At 47.7% G+C, this 18,775-nt stretch overlaps 9 protein-coding genes across 9 annotated transcripts in view; 7 read left to right on the top strand and 2 right to left on the bottom strand.

Moving 5' to 3' along the window:
* Pmar_PMAR019950 (conserved hypothetical protein) overlaps positions 1 to 647 on the bottom strand; it is a gene marked incomplete at its 5' end in the record, with an annotated part of 1,363 nt that extends 716 nt beyond the window's left edge. Inside the window, 3 exons of the mRNA XM_002786226.1 lie at positions 271 to 377; positions 436 to 527; positions 575 to 647. Of these exons, the coding sequence (XP_002786272.1) occupies positions 271 to 377; positions 436 to 527; positions 575 to 647 (272 nt within the window). The remainder of the gene's footprint in view (positions 1 to 270; positions 378 to 435; positions 528 to 574) is intronic.
* A 357-nt stretch (positions 648 to 1,004) lies between these two features.
* Positions 1,005 to 3,087, top strand: Pmar_PMAR019949 (UDP-N-acteylglucosamine pyrophosphorylase, putative; the record flags this gene model as incomplete). The annotated part of the gene is made up of 9 exons (XM_002786225.1): positions 1,005 to 1,184; positions 1,233 to 1,343; positions 1,390 to 1,562; positions 1,611 to 1,750; positions 1,889 to 2,001; positions 2,049 to 2,266; positions 2,385 to 2,572; positions 2,621 to 2,813; positions 2,884 to 3,087. 9 exons carry the CDS (start codon positions 1,005 to 1,007, stop codon positions 3,017 to 3,019), a joined length of 1,452 nt encoding a protein of 483 aa, XP_002786271.1. The 3' UTR covers positions 3,020 to 3,087.
* Positions 3,088 to 4,085: 998 nt separating this feature from the next.
* Pmar_PMAR019948 (hypothetical protein) lies at positions 4,086 to 4,526 on the top strand (the record flags this gene model as incomplete). The annotated part of the gene is made up of 3 exons (XM_002786224.1): positions 4,086 to 4,173; positions 4,235 to 4,360; positions 4,407 to 4,526. Coding segments are annotated over 3 exons (334 nt in total), but the record flags the coding sequence as incomplete, so codon positions are not given.
* Positions 4,527 to 4,670: 144 nt separating this feature from the next.
* Pmar_PMAR019947 (hypothetical protein) lies at positions 4,671 to 4,992 on the top strand (the record flags this gene model as incomplete). The annotated part of the gene is made up of 3 exons (XM_002786223.1): positions 4,671 to 4,683; positions 4,727 to 4,798; positions 4,853 to 4,992. The coding sequence occupies 3 exons, from the start codon at positions 4,671 to 4,673 to the stop codon at positions 4,990 to 4,992; spliced, it is 225 nt and encodes a 74-aa protein (XP_002786269.1).
* Positions 4,993 to 5,616: 624 nt separating this feature from the next.
* Pmar_PMAR019946 (conserved hypothetical protein) lies at positions 5,617 to 6,156 on the top strand (the record flags this gene model as incomplete). Its single annotated transcript, XM_002786222.1, has 3 exons — positions 5,617 to 5,721; positions 5,896 to 6,049; positions 6,113 to 6,156. The coding sequence occupies 3 exons, from the start codon at positions 5,617 to 5,619 to the stop codon at positions 6,154 to 6,156; spliced, it is 303 nt and encodes a 100-aa protein (XP_002786268.1).
* A 67-nt stretch (positions 6,157 to 6,223) lies between these two features.
* Pmar_PMAR019945 (hypothetical protein) lies at positions 6,224 to 6,457 on the top strand (the record flags this gene model as incomplete). The annotated part of the gene is made up of 2 exons (XM_002786221.1): positions 6,224 to 6,327; positions 6,355 to 6,457. 2 exons carry the CDS (start codon positions 6,224 to 6,226, stop codon positions 6,455 to 6,457), a joined length of 207 nt encoding a protein of 68 aa, XP_002786267.1.
* Positions 6,458 to 8,220: 1,763 nt separating this feature from the next.
* Pmar_PMAR019944 (hypothetical protein) lies at positions 8,221 to 9,886 on the top strand (the record flags this gene model as incomplete). The annotated part of the gene is made up of 7 exons (XM_002786220.1): positions 8,221 to 8,334; positions 8,394 to 8,471; positions 8,604 to 8,708; positions 8,829 to 8,945; positions 8,998 to 9,065; positions 9,470 to 9,557; positions 9,755 to 9,886. The coding sequence occupies 7 exons, from the start codon at positions 8,221 to 8,223 to the stop codon at positions 9,884 to 9,886; spliced, it is 702 nt and encodes a 233-aa protein (XP_002786266.1).
* A 93-nt stretch (positions 9,887 to 9,979) lies between these two features.
* Pmar_PMAR019943 (hypothetical protein) lies at positions 9,980 to 10,138 on the top strand (the record flags this gene model as incomplete). The annotated part of the gene is made up of 1 exon (XM_002786219.1): positions 9,980 to 10,138. A coding segment is annotated over one exon (159 nt), but the record flags the coding sequence as incomplete, so codon positions are not given.
* Positions 10,139 to 11,952: 1,814 nt separating this feature from the next.
* Pmar_PMAR019942 (hypothetical protein) lies at positions 11,953 to 12,522 on the bottom strand (the record flags this gene model as incomplete). The annotated part of the gene is made up of 1 exon (XM_002786218.1): positions 11,953 to 12,522. One exon carries the CDS (start codon positions 12,520 to 12,522, stop codon positions 11,953 to 11,955), a length of 570 nt encoding a protein of 189 aa, XP_002786264.1.
* Positions 12,523 to 18,775: the final 6,253 nt, after the last annotated feature.

Genomic DNA, 18,775 nt, shown 5'->3' with positions numbered 1-18,775 from the left:
TACACTTGTTGACATACACTTGTTGACATAATGTCAACAAGGACGTCTACACACTGGTCGAGCAACCTATGTCGAACTCGATCTACGACAGTATTGAGAGTATCATTTCTCCCTAATCCAAGCTCCAAAATCGCGAGCTAAGTTCCAAGACAGCCTATTTCGGATATGTAGCAGTGTGTGTGACACAATGTTGTTATCAGCTATTTACCACGCGAGACTCGAGTACTTTCTAATCCCAGAGGAGACCTGCACACTGTGAACCCGTATTACCGATCCTGCAACTCTACAGTGGTCAAGTCGCTGAGCTGAGTTTCCTTCATTGCATCAAGACCGCGCAACGTCATCCATTGCGACACGAATAGAGCAGATGCAATAGTCTGAAACGCATTGTTCTTTAAGGACCGTTCATATCTAGGAAACTATCGATAGTATTACGACCATGCCCAGGCTGAGCGAAATGCCGTAGTCTCCAACAGTGAAGGATAGGTTGCTGAGTTTGCAAGCAAACTTCTGGAGGAAGGAGATGTCTGAAAGATGTTGAGTCGGAAAAAACCAACAAGATACATGATCTCACCCGATAGGAGGAGCAACAGAACAACTGCGGCCAATGGTATGCCGATGTACGCTTCGAAAGACCACGCCGACATAATCACAAAATCAACTGTTGAAGAGATTGAACTCGCAGAGGGGACCAGTGCACGAGCACACTACACTTGCTTACATTCGTCGGTTCGATTCTTGCAGATGACATTTTTACATTTTTCGGAACATTTTTCGAGCGGAAACAGAGTTTCTGCACAAAGCTCATTATCCACGTAGAAGTGGCTTATGAGGCTAAAAGCGCAGACTAGCCAATTTTGGACATCCACATCCTTTCACTATCTATCTTCCTGTATGTCGTGCACATCGACAGGTCCTCTGTTATTTAAGAACTTCAACCGGAAGAGATTTGCATACCATGTCCCTCCGCAGTTCCCCTCTTCTCATTTGTTCCTAACACAATAATGGTTGCATCAACCGCGGTTATGGTACCCAACGAGCTTAGAACTAGGTTCGAGGGCTGGGGGCAGGCGCACGTTTTCAAATTCATTGACAACGGCATGTGCTCTGAGGAGGAGGCCGAAGCTCTTATAGAACAACTCAAGGGTATAGATTATCCTAGCGTTAAGGCTAACGTGGAAAAGGTATTTGTCCTCCCATAGATCCCTCTTGAGAGAAATTATTTTTCGCAGGCTAAGGAAGACCTCAAGTCAGAGACGGCTCATGCTGAATATGATCCTCCGAACGACAAAGACGTGATGAAACTGAGTTCCATGACTCCGGAGGCCGTTGAACGTTGGGAAGTAGCACCGGGCTCCTGTATGAGGGATGGTCGTACTCTATACTCAGACCCTAGGCCTTTCGGCGATAGCCGCCGGTGAGGTTGCCGGTTGTGTTTTGGCTGGAGGGCAGGGTACTAGGATGGGCTTGGGAGTGCACGAATCTAAAGGTATGGTCGACATTGGCCTTCCCAGCGCCAAGCCCATCTTCCAGCTATTCTCTGAGAGGCTGACCAGGCTGAAGTGAGTTCGCTGTGTGCCTACATCTAGTGTATGTTCCCATCCCTGTAGGACTCTGTCGGGCCAAGCCTCCTCTCGTATTCCTTTCCTAGTGATGACTTCGCCGTTGAACCATACTTCTGTCCAGCAGTTCTTCAAAGATCACGATTTCTTCGGCTATCCCGAGGAGGATGTTGTATTCTTCCCTCAAGGTAAGGCTCCCTCGCGATAATGTGACGGACGAGTCTGTTCTGTTATGCGGCGGTTCGTGGTCTTCACCATGACTCAGAGCGCTTCGTCATGAACCGATCTGTATACGAGTTGTGATCAAACATATGTCCCATCTGTAGGTACTCTTCCTGCCTTGTCGCTTGATGGAGATCTCATTCTCGAGTCTAAGTCGAAGGTTAGCGTCAGTCCAGATGGTAATGGAGGCCTGTACTATGCCCTCGACAAAGAAGGGGTAATATGAGAGTGGAAGATTCTCTATGGCATACTCTGCATATGTAGGTTTTATCGAAGCTAGAAGCTTGGGGAGTGAGATACCTCCACGTCTTTTCCGTGGACAACGCTATCCTCAAACCTGCTGATCCGTGGTTTGTTGGTTACTGTATTGAGAAGAATGCCCAGGTTGGCAATAAGGTTGTTTGGAAGTCATCTTGGGATGAAAAAGTTGGAGTCATTGCTACCAAGAATGGCAAGTGTTCCGTAGTGGAATACTCTGATCTGTAATGCTCATTCGAGCGAGTCTAGGCTAATTCGAGTCGATCCTCGTATATTTCTCATTTTGATATCTTCGTCCTACCTAGAAGCTTCGTCGCAGTGGGCTCATGGTTTTATATGTAGATACAACCCCGCTGCTGGTATCGACAATCCGATGGTCAGGGCCAAGGGTAGCGATGGCAAGCTCCTCTTTGGCGCCGGCAATATCTGCAATCACTTCTATTCTGTTGAGTTTCTACGAAACGCCATTTCCAGGATGGATAGTCGCTATCACTTAGCGTACAAGAAAATCGCGTGTGCTGATGAGAAGGGTGAGCGAAATTGGCTATGTCAGGGTGCTGTAGGATAGTTTTTTCCAGGCGACACTGTCAAGCCAACAGCGAACAACGGCGTCAAGCTCGAGGCTTTCATTTTCGATGCTTTCGAGATGGCGGACCGCTCTGTTGTCTTCGAATGCAAGCGCAGTGAAGAGTTCACGCCCATCAAAAATCCGTTCGGGGCCGACCAGGACTCTCCCAATACAGCAAGGAAGGCTATATCGGACATGTGCAGGTAACGGATTTCTCTCGCATACCATTGTGTACCCTGCGTAACCCTTGCCGGGAACCTCTCTCTCTCTTAGGCAGTGGGTCGAGATGGCTGGCGGGCATATCTCGGGGGAGGATCTCTTCGAAGTGTCCCCACTTGTATCGTATCGGGGTGAGGGTTTGTCTGAGCTATGCAAGGGTAAAACCTTCGCCTCTCCTGGTCAACTGTGAGTTTGGTGCTTAGCCTTTACTGACGTTGAGAGTCTTCCCTCAGTACTGCTGTACAATAGGTTTTGTTTCTACAATCCTTCGATGTTGTTTGTTCAACGCTAGTGAGGTGGATAGCTTAGGTGCTCCAGCGGACTTTTCTGAGCTCATCAGCGCGAAAGTTGTCCAGAGCTCAATTGGTTTCATGCCTACTTCACTCGACCGAATTGGATGAAATTTGGTTCTGCTGAACAGCTTTTTGCTGTCGGACTTTATCTCATCAACTCGTATTTCCATCCCAAAAGCTGGTGTCGGCTCAGATTTTCGTAGGTTTATGGAAGAGAGGATTGATTGTGTATGGCTAATGCCGCAACCAGTGGAGTCCTCCCCCGTTTGGGTTGGTTCTCTGTGAGTCGCTGGAGTAAAGCTTCTCTCAGTAAAGCTCTACACAATCACGTAGTCGGAGCCGTTCGCGGTTGCGATCAGCTCATGAACCTTATGCTCGGTAATGCGGTAGTAGGGCATCCCTTCAAGTGTCACGTGCACTATGTACTGCTGGCTCGAGGTTTTCATTTGTGTGTGACTAGTTGATGGCCGGAAGAACCCGTGTCTAGGATGGAGGAGGGCGGGATCGGTATGGTGTTGATCGGTGGCAGTTCTGTCATGTTATGGGAGTCTCTAGATCGCGTGAAGTGCAGCTGAATTTCTCGCTGATCTAATTATTGTGTCTTTGTTCCCTCCAATATTAGTTTCACGTCTTTCATGGTTTTGCGTTCCCCAGGACGGCCGCTCATATGCGGGTGAGAGAATCAAAGCTGATATCCTTATTTTGGTTGGGGTGTCCATGGTATCGGTCAGGGTCTTTGAGAACGATCCGGTTGGGGCTTGCTGGTTTCGCATCCCTCATGGTTCTGACTCATTGGCTGCTCCGTTATGATGACATGGCTACTTGGCCGATACAGACCCTCGAACTTGGATATGCGATGGATTCCTTCCTGATATACCCTGGTGGGGATGATGAATTCGTTGCGATCTGTGCTCGCCGTTCTAGTCACAGATTGGGCAAGGCACTGAATCTTGCACTGGCTAGGTACGATGTTCGGCGTCGTCGACATAGTTGGGTCCCTTGTTTATACACTGTTCATGGTGATGGCAGTTCCCCAGGAAATAACGTGGAAGTAAGACTCCTTAGCTGGTGTACGTGGCACTTTAGCAATGAGTAACACTCTGTCTTGTCAGCTATTTCGTGTGTGTCGTTTTGCCCCAATGGCTTGTGTATTTGCCCTTCTTCACCGGAGTATTGCACGGGAAGATCCCAGAGAGGTGGATGCGGTCTCTAAGAGGCCTCTTTTTCTATGCAAATAAGTAAGCCTGGTCAGTTGGTGAAGGATTGTATCCCGTCTTCAATCAGCATACTAGTGAGGCTGTTCCTCTCCCCCTACGCAGTGGGCGTTTCCAACTTTTTCTGTCTCTGTACCAGTGCGGAACAGGCAATAGTCCTGTTATTGAAGAGATTTGTGAAAAGAGACAGGTATGATCGAAGTTACTGGCTACTCTATTCGCATGGAGCGTGGCCATCATTCACAGGCCTTGCGTCGCGAAATGGGATAAAGGAGAGCATCCTTTGTCGCGAGTTTATCGTCCTGTCCCATTCGTATCTAAAACTTTCAGAGACATGGGAACGGAAGGTGAGGGTCTAAGTGCATACGGATTCTCTACCATCTCCATCAGGTGATGAGTCCTTCCCTTCTGGTGATGCATGTGAATCAACGATGTTTGGCATTTCAGTGGTTTCGCTCAGAGGTAACAGTTTACAAATGGTGATCGATGATCAGGTAGCGTCTATTTTTACTTCAGGTTTTAGTTCTCCGGCGAGCATGCTGGCTCTGTTTTTGGCTGCACTGTCATGTTTTGGCCGGGTGTACTTCCACGCCCACAATGTAAGGCATTATGATGCTATTCCTAATTTGAGATATCGTGGTCTCATAGGTGCTTGATGTTGTTGGAGGATCTTCGATTGCGCTGGTAATGACAGTTTTGCTGCTGGGGTACACGGAAGATTCGAGCGGTCGGCCCATGGCGGCAACTAGCTTCGTAAGAATAGTTGCACGCGGTGGGGTTTGCATAGTAGCGTTTTCCGAATGCCAGGGAGGCATAGTTTGCGAAGTGGAATAGCCGATCCCGGAGTGAACTCCTCCATTTCTTTAGGTGGAAGTGGCAGTCTGCTTGGCAGTGTTGCTCCCTCTATTCGCATTAGTTGAAGTAGTGCGTAGGAAAGCCCGTTCAAAAAGTTCATGAATAGACGAGATCAAGACACCATCAACATTGTTCCTGCCTCTCGAGTGTGTTGTGTGGTCAATCAAACTAATCTTCATTCAAGACTTGAGATTTATCTTTGAACGTACCAGACCGATGCATTGGTGTAGCTGGTTCGTGTATAATTTTTCCAGTTAGCCTTGACTAGAGTTCCTAGACGGGCGCGGAACTTCCGGGAATGCTAGCACAGCCTTCCTGTATTCATCCATGAGGAGCTATCACCACTATTATTGGAGGGTTCGTCTGCTTTCGATTCCCTCCCAGTTACGTTTCATTCTTGACAGTTCTCGCTTTGCCCCTTCGCCATGGATCGTTCAAACCTGATCGTCAACTATCTCCCCACAAGGATGGATGAAGAGGCATTGTTCTCAATGTTCGAGGCTTTTGGCCCAATACAGAGCGTCAAAATAGTAGGGCATACGTCATCTTGCTGGTTGACGGTTACCGACTGACACCGGCTTATCGTGTGATGACGGTGTTTCTACAGCAACCCGGCCACATCGAATTCTTCATCATCTGCCAAAGCGATCCTCTTCCGGGCCATTAGTTGCAGAATACGTAATCTCTGGCTCACATGTGTTTAGGTTCGTGATAGACATACTGGTAACTCGATGGGCTTCGGATTTGTCAACTACCGAGACAATGAGAGCGCCCGTCGTGCAATTGAAGCGGTGAATGGCCGAGAAATCGAATGCGATGCTAGTGAGGGCGATAACGGAATCAAGCACATCAAGGTATGTAATCAATCAGCTAGCAATCGCCAATCGACTGAAGAATCCCTGGTTCTTGCTCTCCTTCCAGGTGTCCGTTGGGAGACCTGCATGGAAGGCCAATATCCATTCTAACCTATTTGTTTCCGGGATACCACTGCACTTTACTGAGCAACACATAAGGTAGCAATCCGATTTCCATATGGCAACCTGCGATCTACTATTGGACAGCAAGGCTGGGAATACTCAAGTGCGCACTAGTCATATGATGCTCATGTTCACCATACGTGTTGTCGAGTCGCAAATGTGGTCTCGTCTTCATTCCTATATCAGGGACGTTCTCTTCGGACCAGAGTTCTCGGATCGAATAGAGAGTGTCCGAATGCTAAAAGACAATCCGACGGATGAGTCGGGAGGTGGGAAACAGGACTACTGACGGGTTGTCGATCGTATCTCTCTCATCTGGCCCAACTGACTCACATATTCATTGATAGTAAAGAGGCTCGGCTCTCTTAAGTGCTGAAACGCCAGTCTGAAACCATATATTTCTCAGGCAAGGCTCCTTTCCGCGGAATAGCGGTCGTTCGATTCGATACCGAAGGAACTGCCAGTGAAATTATACGTCGATTCAACGGTGAGCTGGAACTGTGCCAATTATTTGGTTCGTTTCCATCCTTTGAAACAGGTATTCGAGTATTACCTGGCGTTAAACAAAGCACGTTACAAATCAAGCCATGGCGCCCCGAGTGCCGGAATTCGCCGAAGAAGGGCGTGAGTATATCGGATCTTAGATATTGGATATTCGCTCGCATTGTCCTCTCGCACAAGATATCACCAGATACTGCCTGGGCCGGCGCCATCCCAGTTATCGCACATGACCCAGTTTGCCGTATCTCAGCTCAGTCCAGTTGTGTTCGAGCGGCTGGCTGTTAGTCATATTCATCAGTCTTCTGAAAGCAATCGACGTAACTCGGTTCATTCAACGGGTGTCTTTTTGGAGCGCTACTTCTAACTTCAGACTCAGAGGAAGAGGATACCAGACCCTTCCAACCCGTGATTTTCAATTCAACTCGTCAAGAAGTTTTAGAAGAGCAGCTGGAGAGACGTCCTGGTAAGTTGAATAATCAAGTACAGTTGAAATTATTCGAATACTCAGGTATAATGCATTCGTCAATGGTTATTGGCCCGGATGCTACGTGGAGTTCGGCAATGTTTCGAACTAAGAGAGACGCGCTCAATGCTATCCGAAAATTGAATGGTTGGGCTCACCGCTAACTCAAGGCAGACCGATTTTTTTCTCAGGACTGCGTATGGGTGATTATTTCTTGAGAATGCAGTTACTCCCTGATTCCTTGCAACCATCTGGAGTTTCCAGTGCTATCTCGGGTGCCAGGTAGATTTTCGATGTCGTCTCCTAGTGTCCTATATGATCGCTATGCTCTTTGCGTAAGTGTTGAATATAAGTTGCATTTCCTTTTCAGCCCACCAAATTGACTTCACGGTATTTATATGACGATTTCTGACCTCATACCATGTATAATCGTACATGTATTCGTGATAAATGCGTGTCGCAATGTGTAAGCTCTCCTGAGTACTATCAGTAGAGTTCCAAGCCCCTTAAAGCTCTGTCTGTAGAGTTGCAGTGACTAAACGTGGGACATCGTGAGTGCCTCAGGACAGAAACGAAATCGCCCATCATGCGTGGTCGATGGCGCTCAAGATCAACACTAGAACAAAGCTACAGTATACCTCTCCTGTGTCCAATGATCGGACTACAATCTGACACGATACGAAGTTCAGACGGTTTCCGATTGCCTCGTTGCCGCGATTGCAAAAACTCACGAAGTGTAACACAGTCTCTTTTCGGCCATTCACGCGAGCTGTACTCGATTGGCTTCATCACTCACGCTCAGCGTTTCGCGAGTTCCTCTAGATTTCGAGCCCGATTTCGTAGCTAACGGAAACGAATCGATGCTCATTATCGCTACGTCTGCTACTGAAGGACGCACGACAACAAATTCCGCAAAGCTGTTAACTTTGGAAAAGACTGTCGTGCTACTCTCGCTCATTTGAGCAACGTGCTCAGCGCGATCTACCCATATACTTCGACAAGAACATCACGCGACCATGCAGAGTAATAACCGATCATCTAGGCGTGCGCTATTGTCACGCGATTTTGTCATCGAAAGTTTTCTACCCATGCCGGCTCAAATGACTGCCAATGACGGCACTCCATTGAAGATGATCGATGGCCCTGACCCCGATGTTGACGAGATGGACGAGGATGATGCGGCGGCCATGGCGTTCTACCGAGTAAGGTTTCGGGATACCGCAGGTATTGGGCGTGCTTGGAGACACTGTAATACTATCAGGCAAACAACGTAGAGTCTAAGACAACTAATGTCACCGTCGGTGGCTGTGGTGCTCAGTGGGATGAGGACTGTGTGAGGGTAGTAACGGGATACTCTTTGCGTGTGTTTCCTTGCTGAACCCTTCAGCTGGGATACTCCTCTGGTTATCCGAATGCTTATTTTCGCACGAGTAGACATGAATAAGAGTCGGCAACACTCACTATCGTTCAGGTCCGCGAAGGTCAGCTTTTTGTCGATTTGAGTCGGCGAACTCCGCCAGTGGATGATACCGCACTATGTTCGTTTTGTGAATGGCTTGATCAGAGGAAATTGCCGGTAAACACGCTCATCCTGTACTTCGATGCGATCGCCGTCAAGAGAATACATCAATTTTCCATGCTGCTGACATGGATACCTCTCTTGACCTAATGTGTGGTACTGTTTGCCTTCATCCAGGTTCTACTCGGCAACTATAAATATGTCAAACGCACGGGCGCTACTGTCGATTTGAGCGACAACCGGGTTGGAGCGCGGGGCATAGAGATGCTCTTGAATACCCTCCGAGCACACGAAGTATTAGGCTCATGGCACACGAGGGTGTTCGAGTTATGGTTGTTATTTTCAGGTTCCATGTGTGGTGATGCGCGCTTATAGGAATGTTCTTACCGATGAGGTGGTGGATACGTTTGTTGAGTAGTATTGGGAACCGTGCATGGGTTTGGTTGAACGCATCAATTCCCAACGAACGCGGATTTGTGGTTATGATAAGAGTTGCTATAGCAGTGACTAGTGAAGTTCGATAAGGTCTGGGAGTATATTTCTCCTTATTTCATCTTTTCATACATAGCGCTTTACTGATATACTCACAAAGCTGAGCTGGATAACATGAGCTGCTATCGTGTCTTCGCCGACTTCCCCGAAGTGCATCGATATCTACTTCGGTCACCGCACCGCGTAATTAGTTCGCTTTTGCCTGACCCAAACTGGTATTAACCGAAGTGTGGTCTGCACAATATTGCTCGTACTTCGGATCAAAGTCGTCCACAATGCAGTGTTCTCTCTGGACGTCTTTTTGTCACATGCTCTCATGTTCTCAGGTATTTGTATAACCAACCGGCAGCGTTCCCCATGACTGCCATACAAATATCACATAATCGATTGACCCAGCAAGCGGCGCTCCGATTGGTGAGATCATGGTTGGAAATTTCAACTTCTCCTCCATTATCTGGTATCTCTCTATGGTGTTCACAGTACCCTGCGGACTTGAATAACTCGGGGACCCATCTATCGATCTTCTCGTTCGTGTGCTGGGATTGAGCACATCCGCTTTTCAACTCTAGCTAGGGTTGTCCGGTGAACACCAGGAATGTCTTCCTATTCAGATCAAGGCAGCTGTTTCTTGCGGACATTACCCAATGCGGGTGTCACGGCGTCCGTTGTGGTTGAGGTTGGAGCTGAACGAAATATATAGGCCTGAAGATATTGTAATAAAGGATTGTTTAGGACAGGGCTAAAGTGGAATACGCGATCTATCTGTGTTAAGATCGCGCCACTTTGAGGACTTCGGAGAAGGATTATAGTTCGCATTCAATGTGCTCGCCGCAGAAATGAACTTCGAACATCATAGTAACTCTGTGAACGAGAGCACTCAGGTCCAAACGTCTAACTTGTGGAAGGATAAGCTGCGGCCGGACGCCAAGTTCACAGTTTGTTGTATGCAAAACGGCCTATGTGCCGACAAACGATGCGATCATACCAATGCCGCGGTGAGTTTGGGAGTTCCTCTCCCTGATAGAATTGGAGCGATCATCATGGGATCTTGTGACAGGTACAAATGCCGTATTTCTTCAACCAGAATCGCCAAGGCTATTTCGAGCAGCGTGATCAACTCTTAGCGGAGAATAGACTATATTATCCGACCCCAGGAGATCCGTCAACTGCCATCGGTAGGTCTGCAAATATTCATCGTTTTGGAAGTTTCGCTTGGTTCGACTTAGTTGATACAATAGGGGCAGATCTAGTGCGTTTGCTATAGGGATTTGAGCAGGTTCGAAGTGTCCATGTACTGTGATCGAAGATGTTTTAGGTGCTTTGGGAAGCAGCGCTAGAGGCTCATTCGCAGTAACAGTACCTAAGCCGGCAGTGTCTATGCAGTTCGTCGAGCTGGATTTGGATGACGATTGCGAGAGCTTCGGGCTTGGATTTAAATTAAAGTAGTATCATGTATCCGTCACGGGACGAGACCAGATGGTCGCATCTCCGCAGTTACCCTGCACATGCGTTGCCTCTAGTAGCAGAGGTCGATCCCGAATCGGATGCTCTGTATGCGGGAGTTCGGCCCGGAATGGAATTGAGGAGAATCAACGGAGTAGATATGCTCTGGGTCATATAATACATATGTATTTCATCATCAGGTTGATGTTGGTATGCTCAAGGAGGGTCAGGTTGAAGATATGCTCGCAGAGCGGCCAATAAGCTGTCGATTTGGCCTGCCTGGGGAGACTAAAGGACCGCTCAGTTTCACTCCAAGAAGGACAGTGTACGGATATACTCCTCGATGACTATCATCATCAGTCGACACACGTTCCTTTCCGTATCATTGGTATTATTATGCTCACGAAGGATTGTGTTGACAGTGATATAGTTGACACATGCGACAACCCCTTTCGTTCCACACGTCGTTCCCTTTCGTTCGTCAACTCGGATGTGAGTTGACTTCACTGTAGTACCACAGCACTACCAATAGTATCATCATAGCTTGCAACACCCCTGACGAGCTATGGCTATGGCCAAGTAAAATTCAGCAATGGCAGTTACAACCTCTCTTGTGTCAGGCTGGCGAGTTGTAATTTTATGCAATACTTGCAGTGCAAGTGTGCAACATTTCATTGCGTATCATTGGTATTACTGATTATGCTTGCGAAGCCTTGTGTTGAGAGTGCTACTGATATCTAGGACAGATGTTTTCAGGATGCCCAAGCTATTCGAAAGTCTAGGATATAATCCAATAACATATAACTCAAGTCACGTCGTAAGTATAGTACGATGTCGTAAATATCATGCTGTGATGCGCAAGTTGTACATGGGGGGATCTCGATTCTGAACTATGAGCCTTGAAGTGATCCAACACAGTTTGTAACCTCAATAACCCTAGGACTCTCCTAACAAGTCTGCCTGTGTAAGATAGCCTTTGCGACCCCGATCTAGCCGGAAGAAGATGTCGCTTAGCGTTTCAGAACACAGTCCGAGTCTATCAGAAAACATCTGGAGTTCATGCAGGCATAGTTTGCCGCTGCCATTGGAATCTAATCGTCGGAATCCACCATCAACAGTCCCGAAAGTGACGGCCAACTTATCGAGTAATCTGTTCCGTAAAGTATCTCTATTTTCTGCTCTACGTAGTAGCAATTTATCCGCATCAACTCTCGCCTGGAAGCAATCGTCCACTCGGGCCCGGCTGAAGTTGGACGCTGAGAGAAGGAGTTCAAGCTGCTCAGAGCGGGCCTCTTCGAATGACAACCGCCTAGAGACAAAGACGCTTGTTAGACTGGAGCTGTAACTGATATCACTCGAATAAAACTTACTGTAGCATAGACTCCATCGTCTCTTCCATTTTCGCCAGTCTTGTTTCCTTCTCCTCACTTGCGAGCTTGATATTCTCCAAACCGCCAAATGCGCAATGAATCGCTCGCCATATGGCACCTCCTTCATCCACATCATCATTGCTAACGAATACTCGCAAGTCGACTGTGCCTTTCGGAAGAAGCTGCCCCAGGTATCGTCCCACCAACGCAATGATTCTCCGCAAGCCTCTAACTTGTGCTACATCGCGTTGACTTTGGTCATAGAGGAACTCTACTTCCCGCATGATCACACTCAGATTCTGTGGCAGGATCTCCTTCGCCCAGCGGAGTCTTTCTCGAGCTAGTTCGGTTCGCAAATTTTTAAGTTCCCCCTCAGTGACGGCGCGTAAAGCCTGCAACTTGGAATCACTTCCTTCCTTTTCCTTTTTAGCGAACAAGAGTTCCGATTCGACATCCTTCTTGGACTCCCCAAGTTCGTTGTAATTTGCCTCAAGACTCTTGCATTCCGCAACCAGCTCGGCCACTCGACCTTCAAACTTCCGAGTCAAGTCGCGCTCTTTTCGCATGAACGCTTGCTTGAGTTCCTAATGAAGAGAATGGTGGCTTTTCGCCCGATTCTCCCGTTCGACCAGCGAATTGTAACCAATACACAATAACGGATGGATCACCTGGGTGTATCGACTCCATTGTGCTTCGAGCTCGCTACTACGGCCTTGAGCTTGCGCACGTGCCTCGTCCAAATCAGCTCTCAAACCTTCAATCCTGACCGAAATCATCCCATAATTGGGATCCTTTCGGAGTCTGAACTTCGGACTCAATACGAAATTACTTCTGTTCCCGTTCTCGCAGCATCGTCTCCATATCACTAACGGCCTTGTCGCTTCGAGCGATTGCTGCCTCGTACCTACGACCATCGGAAACGTGCGTGCCGTAGACACAGAAGAAGCTTCACTCAAGCTGCTTCAATCTAAGCGCTTCCCCATAATCCTTCTCTCTCCGGCGTAGTTCGGCCTGATACCTACGAAAGCATCGCTTAGAGCTTTAATCGAGAGACTGGCAAGAGTCCACTCTTGTTCCTTGCGCTCCATCGCTCTCGCTTGCTCCGTCGCTCGGTTTTGCAGTGCCTTCTCCTGTCTGAGAATTTCACGCTCCGTAACTCACATGCAAACAGTGACAGACTTCTCTTTCGAATCCACTCTGAAGGCCTCAAACTCTCCCCTATGAGTTTCTCGTAATTTCTTGACGTGCTCTGCGTATCTGAGGGAGTGTGCAACGAAGAGAGAACCAACAACTATGAGGTGAATTAAAGTATTTCTCCGTGAGCTCTTTCTCCGCCTTCGATCGCGAAATAGAGTTGTCTCCGGACCAGAGAGGAGGAAAGAGTTACTCATCGCGCAGAACTCACTGTCGCTCTTTGTTCTTCACCTCTTCTTGATGATCCTTGAGTCGTTCTTGGAGCTGGCTTATACGACTAATTTATTGGGCATGAATCGAAACAGAGTCAGCATGCTTACTCTTCATGAGCTTGTGTAACCCTCGTGTGATTATCTTTGTGGTCATTCAATGCAGCATGATGACTGACAACAGCCTTGTCATACGCTCATGCTCTCCAACCCTTACGCATCTTGCCACTCTCGATGGGCATCTTCGAGTTCTCGACGGTGCGTTCCACGGAGATTCCGCAAGACTTCTTCGTGTCTGTTGCAATGGTGATATAAAGATGAAATGTGACAGGTCTCACTGGCGCTCTTTAGCCCTCGAGGCATCGTCGCGTTCTCTTTGCCATTCTTCTAGCTTTTTGTTGTACCTTGAGCAGAGCAGTGATTAAACAATATCCCCCGAATCTCATAAGCAATCTACTGTTCATGCAGCTCCATTAACGAGCTCTCGCGCTCAGCGGCATGAGATGCAGAGATATCCCGCAAGGCCGACTCATGTCTGAAGGAGGTGACTTTAGAAGGAAGGGTTGGAAGGGACTCTCTCACTCTTGCTGTTTCCTCCGAAGTTCCGTCTCCAGCAACGCCTTCTGTGATGCTGAGACTCGATTGAATCTGTCAAACACTATTCGCGGTTGGCGAAGCTAATACATACTGATGCTGTCCGCGGGTTCCAGTAACTCGGATGTTTCTAACAGTTCAATAGTTCGAAGATTTCCTTACAACAATTCAACAAAAATATCAACCCCATGCAAGGAAGCGCTGCGCAGTGTATGATAGGTCGTGCTCAATTATAATCAGCCTCGACTAATTTTTTATTATTCCCGGAACGACAGTTGCAACAAAAAATCGCGGCTAAGTCGCGAGAGTGACCAAACGGTGAGGAGGGTTGAAGACTCACTCTTCTTTTTGCTCGGCACTGTGTCGTTTGTGCGCATCCTTCAACTTTTCCATCTCCGAGCGGTGACTGAGCCACTTCGAGTTTTAGATAGGGAGATGCAGGTCTTTATCTCACCTCGCGGCCAATTGATCAATCTCTCTTTCCTTAACGGTGAGTCGCGACCTGGATGTTGCCAACTGACCGTAAGTAAAGAAGTCTTAAGTAATCAAGCAGAACCGATTTCCGTGTGTTCCGTGTGTTCAGTCGAGCGGAGGTGTATATCATCGGTGATGATCATCCATCGCGTGTTTTCCGGCACGTGTGTTCTATCTCCGTTTACCTCCGTGGCGAAGTCTTCCCGTTCTCTCTTATGCTGCTCTTCCATCATCTTAACAGTCGCCATCAGCTCATTGCATTTATTTGCCCACTCCGCCGCACCCTATCGCAGATACAGGATGGAGACCCAGGGATTCAAACTCGAGTTGCACCTCTTCCCATTGTTGCAGTGCTCGCTGCTTCTCGGTTTCCAACCGTGCCTTGTTCTCCCGTTCCGATGCACTCTACAGAGAGATAAGAATTATTCAGCAGATTTCGCTCCCGAAATGCAAGCGAAAATTGTACTCTCCCAGTATGATGATGATACGAATTCCAACACGGACACTCTGGAGTGTAAGGATTCCACGAAAATATATTCACTTCCACTATACCAACGCCCAGAGGGTCAGAGCTATGGTCAGTAGTCATGTCCTTGTTATCCGAAATACGTATTGAATTGACAAGATGTACTATAATCAGTGAGTTGCGCGCGCTGACCATACAGAAATTGCAGCATCCCTCATACCAGATTGCTAAGTTGTATCTCAAGAGCTTTGTTCTTCTTACGCAACTCTTCTGGATTACCGTACCGGCTCTGAGTCAGATTACCATTTGAATGTGCACAGCGAGATCGGGCGGAGCGGAAATATACAAGATACGCCTCATCCGAGAGTCGCGGCGGGATTCGGCTGTACCGCATGAAATCCACTCGCTTAACACGCCCTCGTGGGGCGTGATTTCTGTATATCCTGTATTGTTCCGTTTCCGGTTCACCCACCATGTTTTCAAGTTCGGTCTGCAGGTCCATCTCTCTTGCTTCAAGTTCTCGTATTCGGCGTCTGAGATCCGCTGGGTCGCCGTATTGACTCTGAGATCCAGCAACAATCAACCTTCGTATCATCTTGGGCTATTGCAGTGAAGAGACTCTCAGCATATACCGTCAATTTCCGTACTATAAGTGACCTCCCGAAATTTTCAAGATTTTGAGTCAAAATGAGAAGTCCCTTGAATCAAGGGCCTTGATAGTGAACTGAGGGTCCCAACTCCCATCCCGATGCTTACCAAATCAGTTAATCTGCCCTCCAGGACACGTATCTGTCGTGAAAGCTCTGCCGGGTTACCATGCTCATTCTGAAAGGAAGAAATGACGAAAACCTACCACTAAGATAAGGTGCAGGATGCTAAGATCTGCCTCTGACTGCTACGCAAGATGCTATCACAACACGTGGGCATTGAGATCATCCCATTTGAAATGATTCACCGTGGTGCGCTCATTTCTGTCCACGAATTATGATGTTCCGAATAGCAATCTCACCATGCGGTTCAGTTCCTCTTCAAGTTCTTTTATCCGACGACTCATTCCAGCAGGGTCACCGTATCGCCTCTGGGGAAAACTAGTGTGGTTATAGCAGCCTAACCCCCATAACTCGGGGAGTGCTAGCAAGACGCTCATTCGTGAATTGTCTTGAAGTTAATACGTATCAGTCATTCTGCCCTTGTATGCGACCACTCCGAGAGCGCAAGATAGCAAAAGAGTCATTTCAAAAATTCATGATCCCCTACATTCTGATCGAGCTCGTTCTCTAAATCCTTTATCCGGCGATTCATCGATGCTGGGTCCCCGTGTTGTTTCTGAGAGAGGCGAATGATGATGACGAGCTTGCTTAACATCTCTCTTTAAACGCCAACTCCATCTCGAATCGAGGCAAACCATGGGTTAGAAATGAGGATGATCTGTACTACTCTGGAGCAAAAATTCAGCGATCATGGAGACCCTCCAAGTGTTCTAATCATGCCTCAGCGGAAGGAATACCATCGGACGATATAGTTGCATAGTCATTGCGTTTTCATCCTTACCAATGCAACTATCTCATCCTCCAGCTGTCGTATTCGACGCTTAAGCTCAGAAGAGTCACCAATCTGTTTCTGATAAGAGGTTCTCGTGAGATTGTGAAGCAAAATACTAAATCGAGCCGATTCAAAGTCGACTCGGCCCAGAAGTGTTGCACGCACGTACGGGACCCATTGATGATCACTCAGTCATATGAACTCGCCAAAAAACATTCGTTGTATTACCAGTCGATCGAGTTCCCGTCGGAGTCTTTCAACTTCACTCCGAGACGCATCGAGTTCAGCCTGAGGTACGAATGCTTTATCAGTGATCGATTATACTCGATTCGTGATACTCTGTTTGGTAAATACTCTATCGGGGAAATACCGAGGCGGTAACCCCCTGATCACCTGCAGCTTTCAGCTGAACAGTTATCGGGGTGCGCTTTTACTAACTAATCATGCATCAATGCGTATGGGTTGATAATCTTTCCACTCGATACATCCTCTCTCCCAAGGAAGGAATTCATATATTTCATCGGGTTTATACTTCATAATGAAAAATTCCAACAGAAATTTTCAGTTGATCACAATGAGAAGTATTTATTAGAATGTTGTCAATAGGGATCGGGGATACAAGCAAAATAAATCAGGGGAAGGGGGGGGATCTCGGAAGCAAAGGCTCATTGCGGGCACGCTGGATGTTCGCGGTGAACATACGTCGACTAGTCTTGGCTCTCTAGCGCAATACTCACCCGCAAATTAGCTTTCTCTTGGTCATTCTCGGATTTACGTTGATGATGGGTGTGATGGGTGTTAGCCGACGACTGGGCACCTTTTGCGAACCTTTCATACATTTGAAATCGATAAACCCAGAACCTGAGAAGTAATGTGTATTATGAATCAACGGGGAGAGGGTTCAATTGATAGCGAGAAAAACTGGAACTACAGTATCAGTTCTAATGAGGGTTGCTTCGGCAAGCCGTTTTTCACATCTAAGAGCGATTGGATATCATGTAGAGTTGGCTGTGTAGTTCTATGTTCACGCTGACGTGCGAGCCGAGCGATACTAGTCATACTTACCTATTGAATTCGGACTGGAATTCAACGAATGCTATGTGGCCACCTCTGTTCCGGTCGAGGAGCTGCTCGACTTCATCGACGAAGCTACTCGAAAGAGGCTCCTTTACATTATCTTTCTTGCGTATATTATCGAGTAACTGAACGTAAAAGGCCGTCGTGCCAAGGTTTGAGGAGGATCAATTGTTTGGGAGGTGCACACGACTCTCACGTGAGTGAGCATCAACAGTCCCCTATTTGGATCCGTTAGCAAGCGTAGCTCTCGTCGCGGAGCGCATCAAGCATGGACCGAACGTTCCTGGTCATTCCGGTGAATCGTTGAGAGAGCCGGATAATAGTGAGGGACGATGTCTTAGATACGGAACCGCCGTGTACATGTCAAATCTTTTACTCCGCACGAGAACGAATCCAATGCAAGTTGGATAGCGCTAGCCTCATACCTCGGCCCACGGTTGACGGAGAACAACTATTACAGGTCAATGCCTTTCATGGCAGAATTGGTCGGAATATGTTTTAAACCGAATGAGGAAAATGCAATCAATCGTCACCAACACAATGCCGAAGTTGCCACATTGATGGCCTACATTTTCAAGCTCAACTCGGCTGATAACACCGTTCCTGTCCTTGTCGTAAAACTTCCACAGAGCATTCAGGTTGGCTTCATTAAGCGGCTCAATCGCAGACGCGGATGGATGCCCAGCGGACATGTCTCCAAGTCAACCTGGCTTGGCACGAATGATGTACTTCGTGTGAGCACGTGAAAATCGTTGTCACGAAAACGGAATTGTGCGCAAGATAATCGATTGCGCGGGCGTGCGCGTTGATTCTGCGCTGACGTCAGTGCACCGAGTAAAATGCTGACGTGGTATGACGCACAGTTCACTTAGTTCGGCCCCTTCGATGCAAAAGGTGGAGGACGGAAGCTCTGAGAGTTCCGGCATGCAGAGGAATGTCAGTCTCCGGAACACCTTCCTCCACTTTCATTGCAGCAACCCTGAATTCACCAAGGTAAGAGCAATTGACGCAATTATCTCAGCAGTGCCGCTATCGCTAGAAGGTCGGGGTCTGTGTGAAAAGACGATTCGGTCACGCGCTAGTTTGTGGAACATATGCTCAGCAGCGGGTTGTATAGACCAGGATTTATGTATTCTTAGTGATATGGTGTGGCATTGTGCACGAGTGCCCCCGAATTGCCTCTTGTTTCTTAGGTTCGGAGTTTCGATGACGTTGACGCTGCCCTTTCGGAACGGAGAGGAGTGTCTGTTCCCATCCAACGGG

Source organism: Perkinsus marinus (genome assembly GCF_000006405.1).
Source record: "Perkinsus marinus ATCC 50983 genomic scaffold scf_1104296931854, whole genome shotgun sequence".
Lineage (NCBI taxonomy): Eukaryota > Perkinsozoa > Perkinsida > Perkinsidae > Perkinsus > Perkinsus marinus.
The sequence above is the reverse complement of the archived record's forward strand: the minus strand, read 5'-3'. Positions and strand labels throughout refer to the sequence as shown.